This window comes from Coregonus lavaretus (genome assembly GCF_964263955.1).
Source record: "Coregonus lavaretus genome assembly, chromosome: 20".
NCBI classification, from domain to species: domain Eukaryota; kingdom Metazoa; phylum Chordata; class Actinopteri; order Salmoniformes; family Salmonidae; genus Coregonus; species Coregonus lavaretus.
In genome coordinates, this window is record NC_140007.1 from 11,877,314 (window position 1) to 11,894,045 (window position 16,732).

Sequence of the window (16,732 nt, forward strand, 5' to 3'; positions counted from 1 at the left end):
TTTTCTTTGAATGCTTAATTTGGTCGTTGGTAAACATACGAAGACCCCACTGCTGAAGGAGACAAAAAAGCCTGTTTGAACTTTTCAAAAACCAACCTAAACAAGCCTAAATCCTGGGGAAAGGTTCTGTGGACCAATGCAACAAAATCGGAGCTCTTTAGCAATACAGATCAGTGCTGTGTTTACTGATGACCAAATGAAGCATTCAATGAAAATAACACCCTCCCTACAATCAAAGATGGGGGAGGTTTGGTAATGTTGTGGGGTTGCTTGAAATCAGCAGATTATCAGGTGTTTTGTAGTCCAATGTTCAACCCAGCGTCCAAAAAATGGGTCTCCACTGAAAGTTGTGGGTCTTCCAGCATAACAACCCCCCACACACACATCAAAAAGCACCCAGGAATGCTGGACTGTTCTGAAGTGGCCAGTGAAGAGTCACATCAAAAACCTATTGGCGAGATCTGAAAACAGCAGTTGGTGGAGGGCACCTCTCAAATATTGAAGAACTAGAGCAGTTTGCTGCTGAAAAGCAGGCCAAATTGTCATCAGAAAGGCTCATTGATGGCTATAAGAAGTGTTTGTCTGCAGTTATCTTGGCCAAAGGTTCCCAATATCTTTGTCCATGCCGTGTCTTTATTTTCTAAATTAAAACTAAACAAGTCAAATTGGTTCTGCAATGTTGAAAAACCAATAACAAGGTGTGGTTACTATTTTTGTTTGTTTTTAATTTAAACTTATTTAAGAAGAAATAGGGAATTATTTAAGAAAAGTGCAAGGGTGCCAATATATTTGGCCATAACTGTATTTCAGTCTTTCAGTGATGGAGAGAAGAGAGAAAAGAAAGATGTCAAAGTCCTTGAAGACTAAACACCAATCAGCACAAAAGGATGACCTAGAAACCCACTGAGAATCTGCATCCGTCTGCTGAAAGCTTGCTCTGGGACAATAAGAACACACAGAAACAGATGGGGAGTTTGCAAAGAGTCTCTGCTCCAGTCGTAGTGTCTCAGACACAAGGTGTGGGAGTCAGACGAGCAGCAGGTGTGGAGCAGGTGTCTCGGGTCAAAATAAGTTTGATTACAAAACACTTTGTACACCCATTCAATCGTTTATTCAGGAGAGACGTGACGAACTAGGGAGAGTCCAATGTGTTTCTACATTGCATTAAAGTTTCAATGGACATATGCAGGTGGGGCCAGGAGAGCAACGGGTCCTTGATGGTATCTGTGTACAACTTCGGAGAGTCAGAGCATAAAACTGATAAGCCTGACAATGTGTCAAAAACTGCTAGTGTATGTGTGTAGTCAAAACTTAGTATGGCTGAGTGTGTATCAGTGTGTCTGCTATGAGCTGGAGGGGGCGTCTTCAAAGCTGATGATGCTGGACTCCTGTCCCGTGGTGTTCTGGGAACCACTAGACCCCCCTGCTGGCAAGGTTCTCTCCTGTCCAGAGAGCAGCGGGGTGTCGGTCCGAACCTCGTCCTCATCGTCGTCCTCTTCGTCGTCCATGCTCGGCCAGGCCGACTGGTCCTCCACCTTCTTCAGTCGCTCGTTCAGGGCCTTCAGCGCCAACTGCCTGTAAGACAATCAGAAAGAATCAGTTATAAATGTTTGCATTACATCATGGTATAGCAGGTGTCTCGGAGTCCCTTTCAAACAGCCACTGATCCTCTCCAGGTGCAGAGCGAGGTGATATGTAGGCCTAACTGCAGTCTATGTAACTGACGACAAATAGTGTATGCATGACAGCTTGCAAGTGTGTCAGCCACATAATGAAGGTCAACAAATATTGGGGTGTGTGCTGTAATGGATCCCTGTGTGTGTTTATTTGGGCCTCTACAGCACTCACCTCCTCCTCTCTGCGTCTTGGGGGTCCGCCCCCGGCAAAGTGATGGTGATGGAAGAAGGTGCCCCGACGTCATAGCGCTTCACCATCTTCCTGCATACCCTGATCTTCACCAGGGTTGTGTGCACCAGGCCAGCCAGCAGCCCCACCAGCGGCTGCACCGCTTCAGGGAAGAAGGATGCAAAGGCAAAGTGGTCTGACATGTCCCCGCGGCCCCGGCTGTGCCTCTGGTAGAAACGAAGGTAGACCCAGCCTGCCAGGGCGCCAAAGCTGTAGGCCGCCAGAGGGGCAGCACTCTCCAGGAGGCCTGAGAGGCGGAGCAGGGCCAGGCAGAGGAGGACCAGCGCCGGGGCCGCTTTGAGCCTCACCTGTGGAACCCGCAGCACCGTTGTGTCCCCCATGGTCTGCTTGAGGGCCACCAACACGCCCCCGAGGAAAGCTGGTGCCCCATGGACCCGCACAGCAAACAAGTAGTCCAGGTCGAAGGTGGCGACGTACGTGAGTAAGTAGGAGAGGCCCGTCAGGAGGCCTGCAGAGATGTTGACCACAGCGAAAAATATTAGCATCTCCATGGCACCCCACAGAGGTTCCAACAGCCGGCCACAGGCCATGACAGTCCCAACATTGGCCGCCACCCCCCACACATGCTGCTCCACCACGGCATGGGTCACCAAGGTCCAGATCCAGAAGTTAGGGGGGAAGAGGTAGCCAGGCGTCACGCCCAGGGCGTATGGAGTGTCAACTGCCCATGAGAGCACATACAGAAGGAGCACTAAGGCACATATGGACTTCACCACAACACTAGTGTTGGATAATGCGCCCAAGAAGTGCTGTCTTGCAACTGGCAGATAGCGATTCATTGTGTCGTTTGTCAGTCTAGCGCAAGGTCCGATCAGTACTTTTGTATGACCCGCAGCTGCTCACGTGTTGGTCGTTAATCAGCAGTGCCAAGAAGAACAAACATAATCTGCAGATCCAGACAACATCCACTCTCGACAGTGAGGCTTCATAGGGGAAATAATCTGATTGATCAATGCTAATGAATGGTTTAAATTAACCTTTAATGGTCTCGCTGTTCAAAACACATGATGGGGTAACTTTCCTACCTTGCTATGAACTTTTATAGTCGCCGAACTGAAGTGACCTTACTAGTGTGATTAGATATTAAGAGTAGGTAACTGGGCTAATTTACTAAGCTAACAGATTTAGTAACCCGTCAATTACTCTCAATTGACACCAAACGGTGTCATACTCGAAGCTTACATACATCACAAATATTAAATAGCTACTGTACTTTAGAAAAATACCAAGAACTTCAACCAACTAGCAAGCACTGGAATAAGTTTCTAGTAAGCTAAATTAGCTAGTTAGTTATTGCTAAGTACTAGTAACTGGCTAGGGAAAGAAGTCTGACAGTTTGTTACGATGTTTTATATCTGCCATTCGAATTCATAAGATGACCAGTCAACATTTGATTAATGGGTTTGAGTTGTATAACTACAAAAACGATAACAATTAGTAACAGCGCCTTTCTTGTTTTCCTCGGCCCAGAATTCACCGCTAGCTAGCTACAGTAGCTCGAGTATTTCCTGTAACGTTAGTTAGCAGGAGCTACAGGCCTTCAAAACAATGTTGTCGAGGTGATCAACAATCGGAGATTCACGCGAAATTCATTGTCTTCACGATTTCGGAAAGTCTATTCGGTTACGTCAACGTTATTCCGATATAAAGTCACAGATTATTGGCGAATATTTGTTATCTTGTGAGGCATTTCCCACACTGATCAAATACTGAATCTTGGGCTCACTGCCACCGTCACCAACACCAACACACGAAGCGTCACGCCAGCGTCATGAACTGGAGCACTATGGGAAACATTATATATTTTTTTTTCTTCTTCTAATTCTTCTTCTTCATTATGGTGGTCCGCAAATAAATTTTATAGGTGTATGCCACCACCTACTGTATTGACTGTGTATCAGCCTACTATTCTGCTGTATGAATTCATTACACAAATATTGCCTTACCAACTAACCCACACCCATTAAAACCTCATCACTATTCCACTACTTTGGCCCCATTTGATCCTACACCAGGCAAGCAGCCTTGGACACTATTGTTCAAACACCTTGTAATTCTTCCACAGTAAAATCTCGTACACCCAAGTACTTCTCTACAGCTGCTACCACAACATCTATCCTCTGTGATTTACATTCCATTCCTGCAGTACAGTTGACCACCATGGCCATGAACGCCAAAAAAAAAAACTTACTGAAGCACATGCTATTCCTGTCACTCTCTATTGGCCTCGGCCCACTCACAGGGATCCTTTTAGGATCCCTCATCCTGGACCCATCTTCCTCTACTACTCTCTTCACTGCCTCAGCACACCTTCTGTACTACTCTGATCCTGGCAACCTCAACCTGCCTTTCTCTCACTGGATACCTCTGATCTCCAGCACCATGGGTACCCCTACAGTTTACACATACAACTTCTTCCACAGATACTACACCTTCCTTTGTCTCAAGTCCTCCTGCACATTTCTCACATCTAGGAATCTCCCTCCTACACACTGCTGCCACATGACCATAAGCTTGACACCTAAAACACCATAATGGGTTCGGGACAAAAGCTCTCATCGGATAACTGACAAATCCCAACTTTACTTTAGACTCTGCATCAAAACTCAATACTACAGACAGTGTCTTCTCTGTTTCACCACGCTCTCCACCGGGTCTGCGTCGCATCAAACGGCGGGCGTCACAGACACCGGGAATCTTCAACTTCAGTTGACCCTCCTCAACACTTAACTCCACTCCAGTTATCACTCCTTTCAACAGGGCCCTGCTCCGGAGAGGAAAGCAAGTCACAGTTATTGGCCGCAGTTGCGTGGTGCGGAGCGCATGCTTTCTCTGGATGGCAGAAACACAAAAAATCGACACGATTCCACTTCAAGTCACTTTCACCGACCAACATTCCCCAACCTCATATCCACCCAACCTGACACCACATATGGATCAGCCAGAAGGTAAGGATCCATTCTCTCCCAAAATCTCACTCCCACTGGGCAAAAATCATCCTCACTCTCGTCATGTTAAATGTCCTTTTGCAGCACTCCATATTTACTCTTAATATGTTCCACTTTCTTCCTTTTTTCCCTGCCCGTCTTCTTACCGACCTCTATGGGTTCCCCTGACTCCATCTTCAAGTCTGACAACCATTCGGTTGTACCCGCCATCTTGTTCCACTCGCCAGAAACCTGTTCACCCTCCTTGAGCTCCATGTGGTAAGGCAGCCTACAGATGGGTTAGCTGACAATATCACGAAAACGTTGCACACGCTTCAAGGGAGCAGAAGTCTGTGAATTTTTGTGATTCTGGATGGCCAGATAGCTACAAACAATGACAAGAAACTGCCATGTGGGGAATCGTAAGTGACTCGTTTCAGCTAGTTTAATCTTGTTTTTGATACCATGTCTTGTTTTTAGGTGTTTTGACTGATTTAATGTCAATGCTAATATGGTTAAAATTCAGTACCTTGCTAACCAACAGCTGTAATGATGTATTTGCGAGACAAGTGCTCATTGTGCAAATGTATGTATGTTTTCAATTAACATTGGAAACAAAATATTGTTTACATGTTGTCAACAATCTAAGCCAACCCCGTTTGTTTTGCCCCATAGTTGCACAACCAACCCGTCTATGGGTCATGGATAGTTTTTTAAACTTTGATTATGATCTAGGCTAGGCTGCTCTTCAGAGACTAGACTTTGAGCACAATTTTGTGTCAACCCCCCCCCCCAGCAGTCAGGGGATGCTCTAGTCTAGGTGCCAGCCTCCAGCTCTCTATGCATAGCCTAATTCCCAACATTTATTTGCTTTGAGGATTCTCTTGCAAATCTGGTTTTTGTGATAGGCCAATCCTTATTATCTTGTATGTTTACATCATCCCTGGTCCAGGCCTTGTGTCATCTCTCCGCCCACCTGGAATACTTACCTCAAATATCATCATGATGTTGTTTTTCGACACAGAGATCTTATTACATTATAGGGATTTTATATGTAATTCTATAGTTTTTGACTTGACTGGCTACAAATGGAGTTTGAGCTGTCTGAGTAGTGAGAAGCTAATCTGACTACTAAAATGTAAATGTATTCAAACTGACATGATTGGCGTTGGCAAGAAGCACACCACCCTGCATCCCACTGCTGACTTGCCTCTAAAGCGAAGCAGGGTTGGTTGTGGTAAGTCCCTGGATGGGAGACCAGATGCTGCTGGAAGTGGTGTTGGAGGGCCAGTTGGAGGCACTATTTCCTCTGGTCTAGAAACATATCCAATACCCCAAGGCAGTGATTGAGGACATTGCCCTGTTTAGCGTCCAGTCTTTCGGATGGGATGTTAAATGGGTGTCCTGACTGTGGTCACTAAAGATCCCATGGCACTTATCGTAAGAGTAGGGTTGTTAAACCCGGTGTCCTGGCTAAATTACAATCTGGCCCTCAATCATCCCCAGCTTCCAATTGGCTCATTCATCCTTCCTCTCCCCTGTAACTATTCCCCAGGTCACTGCTGTAAATGAAAATGTGTTCAGTCAACTTACCTGTTAAAAAAATGTGTAAATGTTCTCTCCCAAGTGTTGAACACGCATTGATTAAAGAGACAGAAACAACTGAGATAACCGCATACACATTCATTTTATTCAATAATTAATTGCCATAATAAAAAAATATCACACAAAGAATTCACATTTCTCAGGTGTAAAAAAAGACAAAACCCTCTGACAGCAGAATGCTACGAGAATCAAACATCACAGATAAAGAGAGCACAGCAAAATCTCATCTGAAATCCAACCAAGAAGATAATGTGAATAGCTCACTGGCAGAAAATGCTAAGTGGATAATGGTTGGCTACCAAAAAAAAGTCAAAGTGAGTGACCTTTGACTGGCTAAGAACAATGGTGCGTATGCACGTTGTCCTCTGTGAAGACAGGCATACAAATGGACACACTTGCAAACAAAAAAATGATGTGCAAGGTAAGCAGTTACAACGAGCTTGTCCACCTACAGTAATAAAAACATGAGACAAAGGCAGTTTTATCGAGACCCAGATGAGACATGCTAGGATCTGGGATGCCTCAGTGGAACTATCCTTATGGAGAAGAGCCACAACACTGGACACAATTGTACTGCTCCGATTGTGTTTCAAATGTCAATGTCAGCATTTTGGAATATTGATACATTTCTCTCTGAATAACAGTTCTGCGTTTATAGAATCAAAGACAAACCACTGGTAATGTGAGGTTAAATTGTGAGTGTGCGATGGTGGTGAGAGGGACAATTTGCATGAACCAAATACCTGTGAACGCTTGACTTATACAAAAGGTTGGTTTATGTAAAGACCAAGATTAGGCAACCCAAACACTGAGTCTTCAATTCAAAACACACACAAATATCCAAGCATCTTGGTCATGTAAGAGGACCCAAACTGGGCCAGAAAACCATGGCAGTGTGACATAGATAGTCCCAGATCTCTGCCTGCATCTCCCATTCCCAAGGCGTTACAACTTTACAATATAGATCAGAGGGCAACACAGAGCTACAATACCAAAGAGCGGTAAACAAGTCAAGTGACATCCAGTCCACTGTGGCCAAGCTTCATGGAATAAGCAGACATCATGGAATTCCTTTTACATTTGACTGTTTCCAGATATAATTGAACAGAATCTGCTTGCATAGCTAATGATGAAATCTAAGGCTTCTAAGTAATTAAGATCTCATTGGTGAAGTCTATGTACATAATTTCAGTCTCATAATCAAAACATGTAAACATTATCAACTTGAAGGCTGGCAGACAACTCATTTCACCAAAGCTAATGTAAACACTAAAAGCATGCAACAGACGACAACTCTAAATTAATTCTACATACAAAACAGTAAACCTGTCTCTGTGTAAAGATAACCGTTTTGTTTGAACATGTGTTTGTAACTACTTTTTTATGGACTGTCATCTAGGACAAGAGATTAAGTTGCTGACAGCTATACTCAATTTTGCCCTCTTCATCTGATTTTAGGTAATGTCATCTGATGGACATGACTCTGGACAGGTCCCTAGACCAAATGCTCAGTCTCCCCCCCCCCCCCAACCAAGTTAAGTGAAAGAGTTACTTATGTTCAACTAGTGCTTGAGAATCTGTGTGTGTGATAAGAAATTAGTGTGCGTGATTAAACATAGAATTTTTATCAAAGTAAATGAAATTGAAATGCGATTCAAAACATTTTATTTACAAACTTCAAAAAAAGATCTTAAAGCCATCCATTGTTACATGTCCATTCACAAACTATGTACTGTACAGGCTTTGCTAACCATGCTAGCACATACCCATAGACTTCCAGTCATTGTGGCAATGCTAGTTAGCATTGGCTCGCAAAACTACTTCTAACTTCCCAAAGTATCCCTTTAACTAAATGGAATTTACTGACAGTCAGTTGTTGCTGACTGAATCGATTTATAAATAAATACTTAAATTCAAGTAGAAAGCTATGAAAAAGAGCAGTTGGTACAACTGAAAACATTGAATACTGAGGGAACTAGCTTTCATTTGCCATTAGGATATATAGATTAAAATGAACATCTGGATGATATGAAGATGAACAAGAACAAAAGCACTGGATGACATGTTCTCTCTGCTAATGAGTGGTTTGACCGCCCGTGACTGGTTGTCCTGAAATTCACACACTTTGGGTCAGTTGTCTAATATCACATTTCTCAAGTCATGGAACACAAGAATTGACATGTTCTAGTAAAATCAACATAAAAATTCCCCTTACAAACAAAAACAGAACAAAATAGTAAAAAAAATAAAAATATGAATGAATAAATATGCACTGTCATAAATACATTAATTTGGTAAATTCAAACATTGAACAAAAAAAAAAAAAGTACTTTAAGTATGGTATGAATGAAAAGAAGAACAAGTCTGATGATGCCAGGGTATCATAATAAACACAAGAACTGGAGTTTAAAGCTCTTGCTGAAGAGACTCAAGGCTAGGGACTTGGTGGAGGAGGTGGGCTGGCCTTCCCTCTTCCCAAAGTGTTGGGTTGAGACAGTAGGTCTATGTATGTCATGAGGGGGGCAGTAACAGTCAGCAGTAACAGAAATTAAAAGATCTGTTGTTTATTAAACAGAACCAGGTCACACACCTGACTCCCCCCCTCAGTAAATCAATGTACCGGTACGTTGAATACTATAACCTTTGTTATACAGTGAATTTAACAGAATATGTGGTCTAAGTCTAATCCAGAATCATCTTTACAATGAGCTCACAACGAAGTCTGTAATGACAGTCTGTGACCACATTTTCGAAAGACACCCTCTTCTTTAGGCCAATAGCAGTTGACGGTGACATTTGGTCGCTTCAGAGAATGATCACTCTCTAGAGAGTGCTTTAAGTTGTACTTTCTTTTGGCAAAGCTATTTTTGAATTCTCTCAAATGATTTTGGTTTGACAATGACCTCTTGAACACTGTTTTTCAGTTGAAATCACATATGCCAGAGATGAGACAAAGGAACAGAAAACGAGTGTTCAAGCCATCCACAGACAGAGCGAGCCATTATGACAGAGGTTCTCTACTCTAGAACACCTGGGTACACAATGCAGAAACAGACAGGGAAGGAGACAGACAGAGTGGTCACGGGTCATATTTGCATCACTTAGAAAAGCTACAGAAAGACTATGGTTGAGATCCAGGCCCTAGGACTGCCCGTCTCGCGGTTTCTCTACTCCCACTAGGTAACATTCAGAGACCGAGGCAAGGCATTTTCAATTCACCGTCCCTTTGGACAGTTGGCGCTTCGCAAGAGCACAGTTTTCACATCATCACCTACAGACAGGCAATCAATTAGAAACATGTAGAAGATGACATAAGAGATGGAAACCAGATCTTCCCAAAAGTGATGCCTGTCCCCAAGATCTGCGTTAAAGGCGTAAATAAGCGTAGATTCTTTGAGTTGAAGGTTCTTACTTTTCCATTTTCACCATCAAAGAGCCTAACTGTTTCTTTGACTTCAGTCTCGACAAGTCCATTTTCTGATTATCATCTAATTTCTCAAAAAACTAAACAACACTTCTGTCCTGGCAGTAAATATAAGAGCAAATCAAATTGATTTTAAAAACAGTTGTGACATTTTTAGAATAGGACTACCATATAAAATAATATTCAGTAGCAAATAAAGACAATCAAGAACAATATCATGTAACTGATATTGTGCCATACCATAATTACTACCAACTATGTCTATCAAATTGACTTATTAATGCTAGTCTATTGTCAGTTAGTTATTAACCTTGTCTATCATTAACTGTTGGAAAAATGCAACCAAGCAAATTAGCCAGTCTTCTCAACAAACAGTACACCTCGGTGGCGATTCAGGGTCACTGCAGGTCCAAACCCAGCAGTCGCTTCAGTGATTTGTATAAGCCAGTACAGAACAACATTTTGGAAGCCCCCCAAGTCCATTTTCTTTGTCTTCTACGTTCTCTCTGGTGCTCAGTTTTCTTATCTTTTCTTCTTTTTAAATAAGATATTCAGCATAAGGATTTGTTGCTTTGTCCAGTTTGTGTTATATCCCAATACAGACTCATTTTTTGAAAGGCGCGCATGTTGCACTTGGGATGGGGAAAAGGGCTAGTGGAGGTGGATGGGGCTTGGTTGTCCCTTCCTTTCCTCTCCAGACCTCCTCGCACCAGCAACCCACTAACTGTCCCTTATAACCCACATGGCTCAAGGCTCTCATTGTTCCATCACCTCAATGACATCATCATCGTCGTTTTTGCTGTCTGAGCTGCTACCAGCGTTCTCTGCCGAGCCGTGGGCGTCAGAGCGACCCAGCCCCGCCCCCATAAGGCCGGAGGAGGGGAAGTGGGAGAGAAAGCTGGAGCCAGCAGGGCCTGGGGTGGCGGCCGGGAGCCCCCCGGGGAGCAGCGAGCTAGGGTACACACCCACGGACTGGCCGTAGGACATGGGGAAGCCTGGGGGCAGCATGCCAGCCATACCAGCACCCAGCATGAAGGGAGCCAGGGAGGCAGAGTCAGAGGAGGCAGAGAAGGAGCTGGTAGTGGTGGAGGAGGAAGACCTGGAGGAGGAGCTAGGTAGGGTGCCGTCCCCCAGGCCGAAGGGGTCAGAGGTCATGGGGAACATGAGACATGGGTCACCCAGCTGGCTGTGGGGCTGGAAGTAGGGTGAGCCGGCCCCCATGAAAAGGGGCTGCTCAATGGAACCCATCATGGCTGGGTTGAGGCCCATGGGCGGGAAGCCGTAGCCCCCTGCGAAGGGTAAGGCCTGGGGGGGCAACGGGGCCGAGGTGCACTTGCCGGGGGCCAGCTGCTTGTTGTTGGCCCATTCATCGGCAGACGGGGTGGAGGCTTTGCGCTTGGTGGCCTTCAGGTCCAGGGCGGCCGTGGAGTCTGTGTTTGGCTGGGCCGCGGTGTGTCTCCAGGGCTTGGCATGGCTGGTCATGCTGCTGCCATTGGTGCTCTCTGCCAGCGCTGTCTCCAAGACTCCTGCAGACGGAGCCTTGGAGGCCTGCTGCTGCTGGATCTTGTTTCCGGCTGCAGCTGTGTACCTCTGGAGCTCGCTCAGGATCTCGGGGCTGTCGGGGGAGAGCGGGCGAGTCACACAGCCGCTGGTGCCGTTCGTCGAGGCCTCCTCCGATGCCTTCTGGGTGTCTGAGGGAGGGGAGGAGAGACAGACGGGTTAGATACTGCTCTCTGGTCTAGACTAACAGAAACCATCAGCACTGGATAAAAACAGATCCATATGGACCAAAATGAGTTGAACTTAAATTGACTACGGGTTGAGTTGGGATTGTTACCTTTGGGTGCAACGGCTGAGTTCTCCTCCCCTGCCTTGAGCTTGCTTGCAGCGCGGATGGCAAAGATCCTCCCGTCACAGGTCCTGATGTAGGTCCCTTTGGTTCCTCTAATGACGTGGATGCTCTCTCCTGCACTGATCCTGGCCTTGACATCAGTTGAACTGTTGGTTCCAGGTATCACAATATCTGTAGTGGTGACTATCTTCTGGACGAAGACGCCTGCCTTCTGCAGGTAGTTGACGGGAAAGCCTGAGCTGGAGTCAGAGTCTGCTGTGGGGGTGGAGGCATGAGATGCCTGGCGAGGCATCATGGGAACTGGAGTTGACTGAACGGGGCGGTCGCTGGCCACCGGCTTCTCATCTTGGCGAGGGGGTGGGCGCCTGAAAGGGGGGCAAGGGAAAGGAAAGATGAGAGGGTGGCGAATTGGCAGTCCAAATTGACAGTGGAGGGTTAAAGATTCTATCAACAGTTTAAAATAATTAAAAAACGTGGTATCACATTGACTGTATGCAATTGTAATATTGTACAGTATGTTACTAAGAAAATAGATTGATCTGGTGAAAACAGGAACTAAAAGCATGTCTGTTTTTGGGGACCATCTCACCAGTTTCGCTGGCTGAAGGCAGGGATGTTGGTGAGGCTCTGGTCGCTGGCTGGGTAGTAGTGGGCGTAAGAGGGGCGCGTGTAGGGCACCGACGCACGCTTCTCGTCCTCGTAGCTCTTTTTGGCAGCCTTCTTCTCGGCTTTGGTGAGCTTCATCTCCTGCCGGTCAATCAGGAGAGACTCGTGGTGGAAGGGTTGCTAGAGAGACAGACATGGAGAGTAGTTTGAGTAAAATGTCTCTCTAAGTAAAATTATACCCTGAGTGTACAAAACATTAGGAACACCTTCCTAATATTGAGTTGCACCCCCCTTTGTCCACAGAACAGCCTCAATTCGTCGGGGCATGGATTCTACAAAGTGTCAAAAGCGTTCCACAGGGATGCAGGCTCCAATGCTTCCCAGAGTTGTGTCAAGTTGGCTGGATGTCCTTTGGGTGGTGGACCATTCTTGATACACACGGGAAACTGTTGAGCATGAAAAACCCAGCAGCGTTGCAGTTCTTGAGACCCTCAAACCAGTGCGCCTGGCACCTACTACCATACCCCGTTCAAAGGCACTTAAATATTTTGTCTTGCTCATTCACCCTCTGAATGGCACACATACACAATCCTTGTCTCAATTGTCTCAAGGCTTAAAAATCCTTCTTTAACCCGTCCCCTTCATCTACACTTATCGAATTGGATTTAACAGGTGACATCAATAAGGGATCATAGCTTTCACCTGGTCAGTCTATGTCATGTACGCTCAGTGTAAATAATACAGAAGTTATTGAAAAGTTGGGCACCAAACCCTTCCCATATGAAATAGTGAAATCTAGTGTAGTTCTAACCTTGGTGACCAGATGTGGGTGTATAATACAGTATGGTGTTTATAGATATGTATATACCTTGGTGATGAGGGTAGTACCTAGCTTACCACCTAGCTTACCTTGGTGATGAAATGAGTCCCTTTTGGGTAGTTTAATTTGGCCCATTTTAACATTATGTCATGAAGAGCACATGTTCAACTTATGTTTTCCCATCTCAAGAGGTTAAATTAACAAATGACTATAGTAAGTGCCTATTAAGTACGAAATAACGTAACAGGGTTGACGATTTCATCTTAAATTAGCCATGAATCTCCTTGTGACAAGGGGAAAGAAAGCTTATTGTGTGCAACAGGGAGGGGCGATTGAATGCAAGCTTCACAAAAAAATAGCACATTTATTTAAAACAATTCTAGCCTGTATGGGTAACAAGGTGTGATGCTCGACCCACTCAGTTTTCCAGCACAAAACACCAGAAAATGGCCAAAAAGAGTAGAACCAGCTCACCTGCTTTTACACTATGATTTGACTATTAGATGTTCAATGTTTTTTTTTTTTAAGGAATAGTTTCACCATATTCAAATGAGAGGAGTTCAGTTCAAGTAACAGGGTTGACCTTAAAATGAATGACTAATCGCATGAAATAAATGATAATCTTCAGAAATGACTTTGTCAAAGCAACAAAATAACTAGGGCTTTACAATGCTGGGGTTAAGTGGATTCAAATCGTCCTAGAAGTCAGAGTGCACAGAGGGACATGTCAAAATGCAGAATAAAAACAGGCTTTTAAAATTCAATATCGGTGCACAATATTTACTTAAAATATCAAAAAGGGACTCATTTTGTGGAACGACCCAGATATATATCCAGTGTAGTTCTAACCTTGGGGAAGAGGTGAGGGTAGAGCTGGCAGGCCTAGATGTGTATATAGGTGATCTGTTACCTTGGTGACTAAGTGAGGGTAGAGCTGGCAGGCCTGTCTGATGCTCGCCTCCATCTCCTGGTGGGGCTGCAGCTGCACCTGTGACACGTCAGGCTCCTCCTCGACAAAGTGCAGCAGAGACTCCACCTCCCTCCGCGTGAACGACAGCATCGGGTTCAGGTCATCTACCACTCGGTCTGCAGAGAAGAGAGAGGGATTGAAGGAAGAGAAGGAGTTAGTCTACTACACAAATACAGAGGAGAAGATTGTGTGCCTTTAAACCATCCCTGTGTGTATAGGGCCATCAACAGCAAAATGAAAAGGTATCTGCGTGTGACATGAAACGTGGCATATAGCAAACCCTGGCCATGTATAAAATGGAATAAATCTGATGTTATTTTTCAACTAAATTCTAAGAGTGTGGGCCTTCTCTTTTTGTGTACACAGCATAGCTGAAATTGGAGCGGACCGATGTAATGTGTTAAAAAAACAATGGCAAACTATGTCAAAGCACTTTGGCAGTGGTGCACGAGTAGGGATGCATGGAGTGCACTTAGCCTGAGAGGAGTCTGACTTCACAGAGTCTGACAGAGCTCAGAGGACTGCTGTACTTCACAGCACACACTGTTTAGCATGCTAGTGAAGTGGACTGGCCAGATGAAGTGCACTTAGCAGGGGAGGCTTGGGGTAAGTGTAGACTCTGCAGTACTGATAGCAGAAGTTCATGTAATAGTAGGCCTAGTAGACTTGGCTGGAGGAAGCAGAGGTGTCTTGGTAGGCCAGTGTGTAGTCTATGTACACTACTTGTCAAAAGTTTTAGGACACCTACTCATTCAAGGGTTTTCTTTATTTTTACTATTTTCTACATTGCCGAATAATAGTGAGGATATCAACATTTTGAAATAACACATATGGAATCATGTAGTAACCAAAAAAAAAGTGTTAAACAAATCAAATTATATTTTATATTTGAGATTCTTCAAATAGCCACCCTTTGCCTTGACGATAGCTTTGCACACTCTTGGCATTCTCTCAACCAGCTTCACCTGGAATGCTTTTCCAACAGTCTTGAAGGAGTTCCCAAATATGCTGAGCAATTGTTGGCTGCTTTTCCTTCACTCTGCTGTCCGACTCATCCCAAACCATCAAAGTTCTTGAAAATTTCCAGATTGACTGACCTTCATGTCTTACAGTAATGATGGACTGTCATTTCTCTTTGCTTATTTGAGCAGTTCTTGCCATAATATGGACTTGGTCTTTTACCAAATAGGGCTATCTTCTGTATACCCCACCTACCTTGTCACAACACAACTGATTGGCTCAAACGCATTAAGAAGGAAAGGAATCCCACAAATTAACTTTTAAGAAGGCACACCTGTTAATTGAAATGCATTCCAGGTGACTACTTCATGAAGCTGTTTGAGAGAATGCCAAGAGTGTGCAAAGCTGTCATCAAGGCAAAGGGTGGCTATTTGAAGAATCTCAAAAATATTTTGATTTGTTTAACACTTTTTTGGTTACTTCATGATTCCAGATGTGTTATTTCATAGTTTTGATGTCTTCACTATTATTCTACAATGTAGAAAATAGTTAAAATAAAAATAAAAACTTGAATGAGTAGGTGTTCTAAAACTTTTGACCGGTAGTGTAGTCAGCATCTATTCTATTCCATTCTATGTGTTTTTTTGGTTAGCTGGTTACTTACCAGACATGCCCTGCTTGGAGATCTGTCGGTCATAGATTTTCTTCTCCAGGGTGAAGTCACAGACCAGGCGGTAGATGTGGCAGGGTTTCTTCTGGCCGTAGCGGTACACTCTACACACGGCCTGGGCGTCGTGACAGGGGTTCCAGGAGGCATCGAAAACCACCACGCGGTTAGCCCCGATCAGGTTCACCCCCAGACAGCCAGCCCTGGGGACGGGGAGACGCACACGTCACTGACCTGAGGTGTATGTGTGTTTGTGTGTGTAGGACTGTGCACGTGTGTGGGAGAGAGTGTGAATGAGGGATAGTGTTTGTAACAAGTGTGGGTTACAAGTGTGACTATACAGAAGTATGATTATAAACACATTATAATTATTTCTACCAGTGTGTTCCTGAGAAGGTCTATTACCTGGTGGACAGCAGAAAGACCAAGGTGGAGGTGTTGGATGGGTCGTTGAACTGGTTGATGAGTCTCTCTCTCTCTGAGGCAGACGTGCTCCCATCCAGTCCTAAAGAAAGGAACCATAGAAAGAGTCAATCCCTGTCTCCAACACACAGAACCAAGAACAATGGAGAGATATCAAGATCACCAGCAGGTGGCGATAGCCAATGTAAGTCAATGGGAAAAGTTGCAGCATGGGTTTGGAGAGGCTGAATGACAGTTCGTATAGCTACAGTAAAATATATCACTGGATAAATGGAGTCAGAGACAAGTGGTGACAGCGGTGGATGTCAATACCCCATAATGACAAAGCAAAAAAAGGTTTTTAGAAATGTTTGCAAATGTTAAAAAACTGAAATATCACATTTACATAAGTATTCAGACCCTTTACTCAGTACTTTGCTGAAGCACATTTGACAGCGTTTACAGCCTCAAGTCTTCTTAGGTATGATGCTAAAAGTTTTGCACACCTGTATTTGGGGAGTTTCTCTCATTCTTCTCTGCAGATCCTCTCAAGCTCTGTCAGATTAGATGGGG

At 44.5% G+C, this 16,732-nt stretch overlaps 2 protein-coding genes across 4 annotated transcripts in view; both read right to left on the reverse strand.

Annotated features, from left to right (window-relative positions):
* Positions 1 to 623: 623 nt before the first annotated feature.
* LOC311147992 (transmembrane protein 115-like) lies at positions 624 to 3,683 on the reverse strand. The gene is made up of 2 exons (XM_084184864.1): positions 1,849 to 3,683; positions 624 to 1,575 (listed from the first exon to the last, which is right to left on the reverse strand). The coding sequence occupies exons 1-2, from the start codon at positions 2,703 to 2,705 to the stop codon at positions 1,344 to 1,346; spliced, it is 1,089 nt and encodes a 362-aa protein (XP_084040990.1). The 5' UTR covers positions 2,706 to 3,683; the 3' UTR covers positions 624 to 1,343.
* Positions 3,684 to 8,106: 4,423 nt separating this feature from the next.
* The window catches only part of LOC311148222 (helicase ARIP4-like), a 56,954-nt gene continuing 48,328 nt past the window's right edge, over positions 8,107 to 16,732 (reverse strand). For all 3 annotated transcript variants that reach the window (XM_084185109.1, XM_084185111.1, XM_084185110.1), the window contains 6 exons: positions 16,163 to 16,262; positions 15,755 to 15,960; positions 14,071 to 14,246; positions 12,324 to 12,520; positions 11,720 to 12,099; positions 8,107 to 11,573 (listed from right to left, as the gene is read on the reverse strand). In XM_084185109.1, coding sequence (XP_084041235.1) covers positions 10,639 to 11,573; positions 11,720 to 12,099; positions 12,324 to 12,520; positions 14,071 to 14,246; positions 15,755 to 15,960; positions 16,163 to 16,262 — 1,994 coding nt within the window. In that variant the 3' untranslated portion in view covers positions 8,107 to 10,638. The remainder of the gene's footprint in view (positions 11,574 to 11,719; positions 12,100 to 12,323; positions 12,521 to 14,070; positions 14,247 to 15,754; positions 15,961 to 16,162; positions 16,263 to 16,732) is intronic.

What these genes read in the sequence shown, in the direction of transcription:
- LOC311147992 (XM_084184864.1), bottom strand. Translation starts at nt 2,705, where the DNA reads ATGAATCGCTATCTGCCAGTTGCAAGACAGCACTTCTTGGGCGCATTA. An exon ending in CAAGACGCAGAGAGGAGGAG is followed by an intron (nt 1,576 to 1,848) that starts GTGAGTGCTGTA and finishes ATTGTCTTACAG; the next exon opens with GCAGTTGGCGCTGAAGGCCC.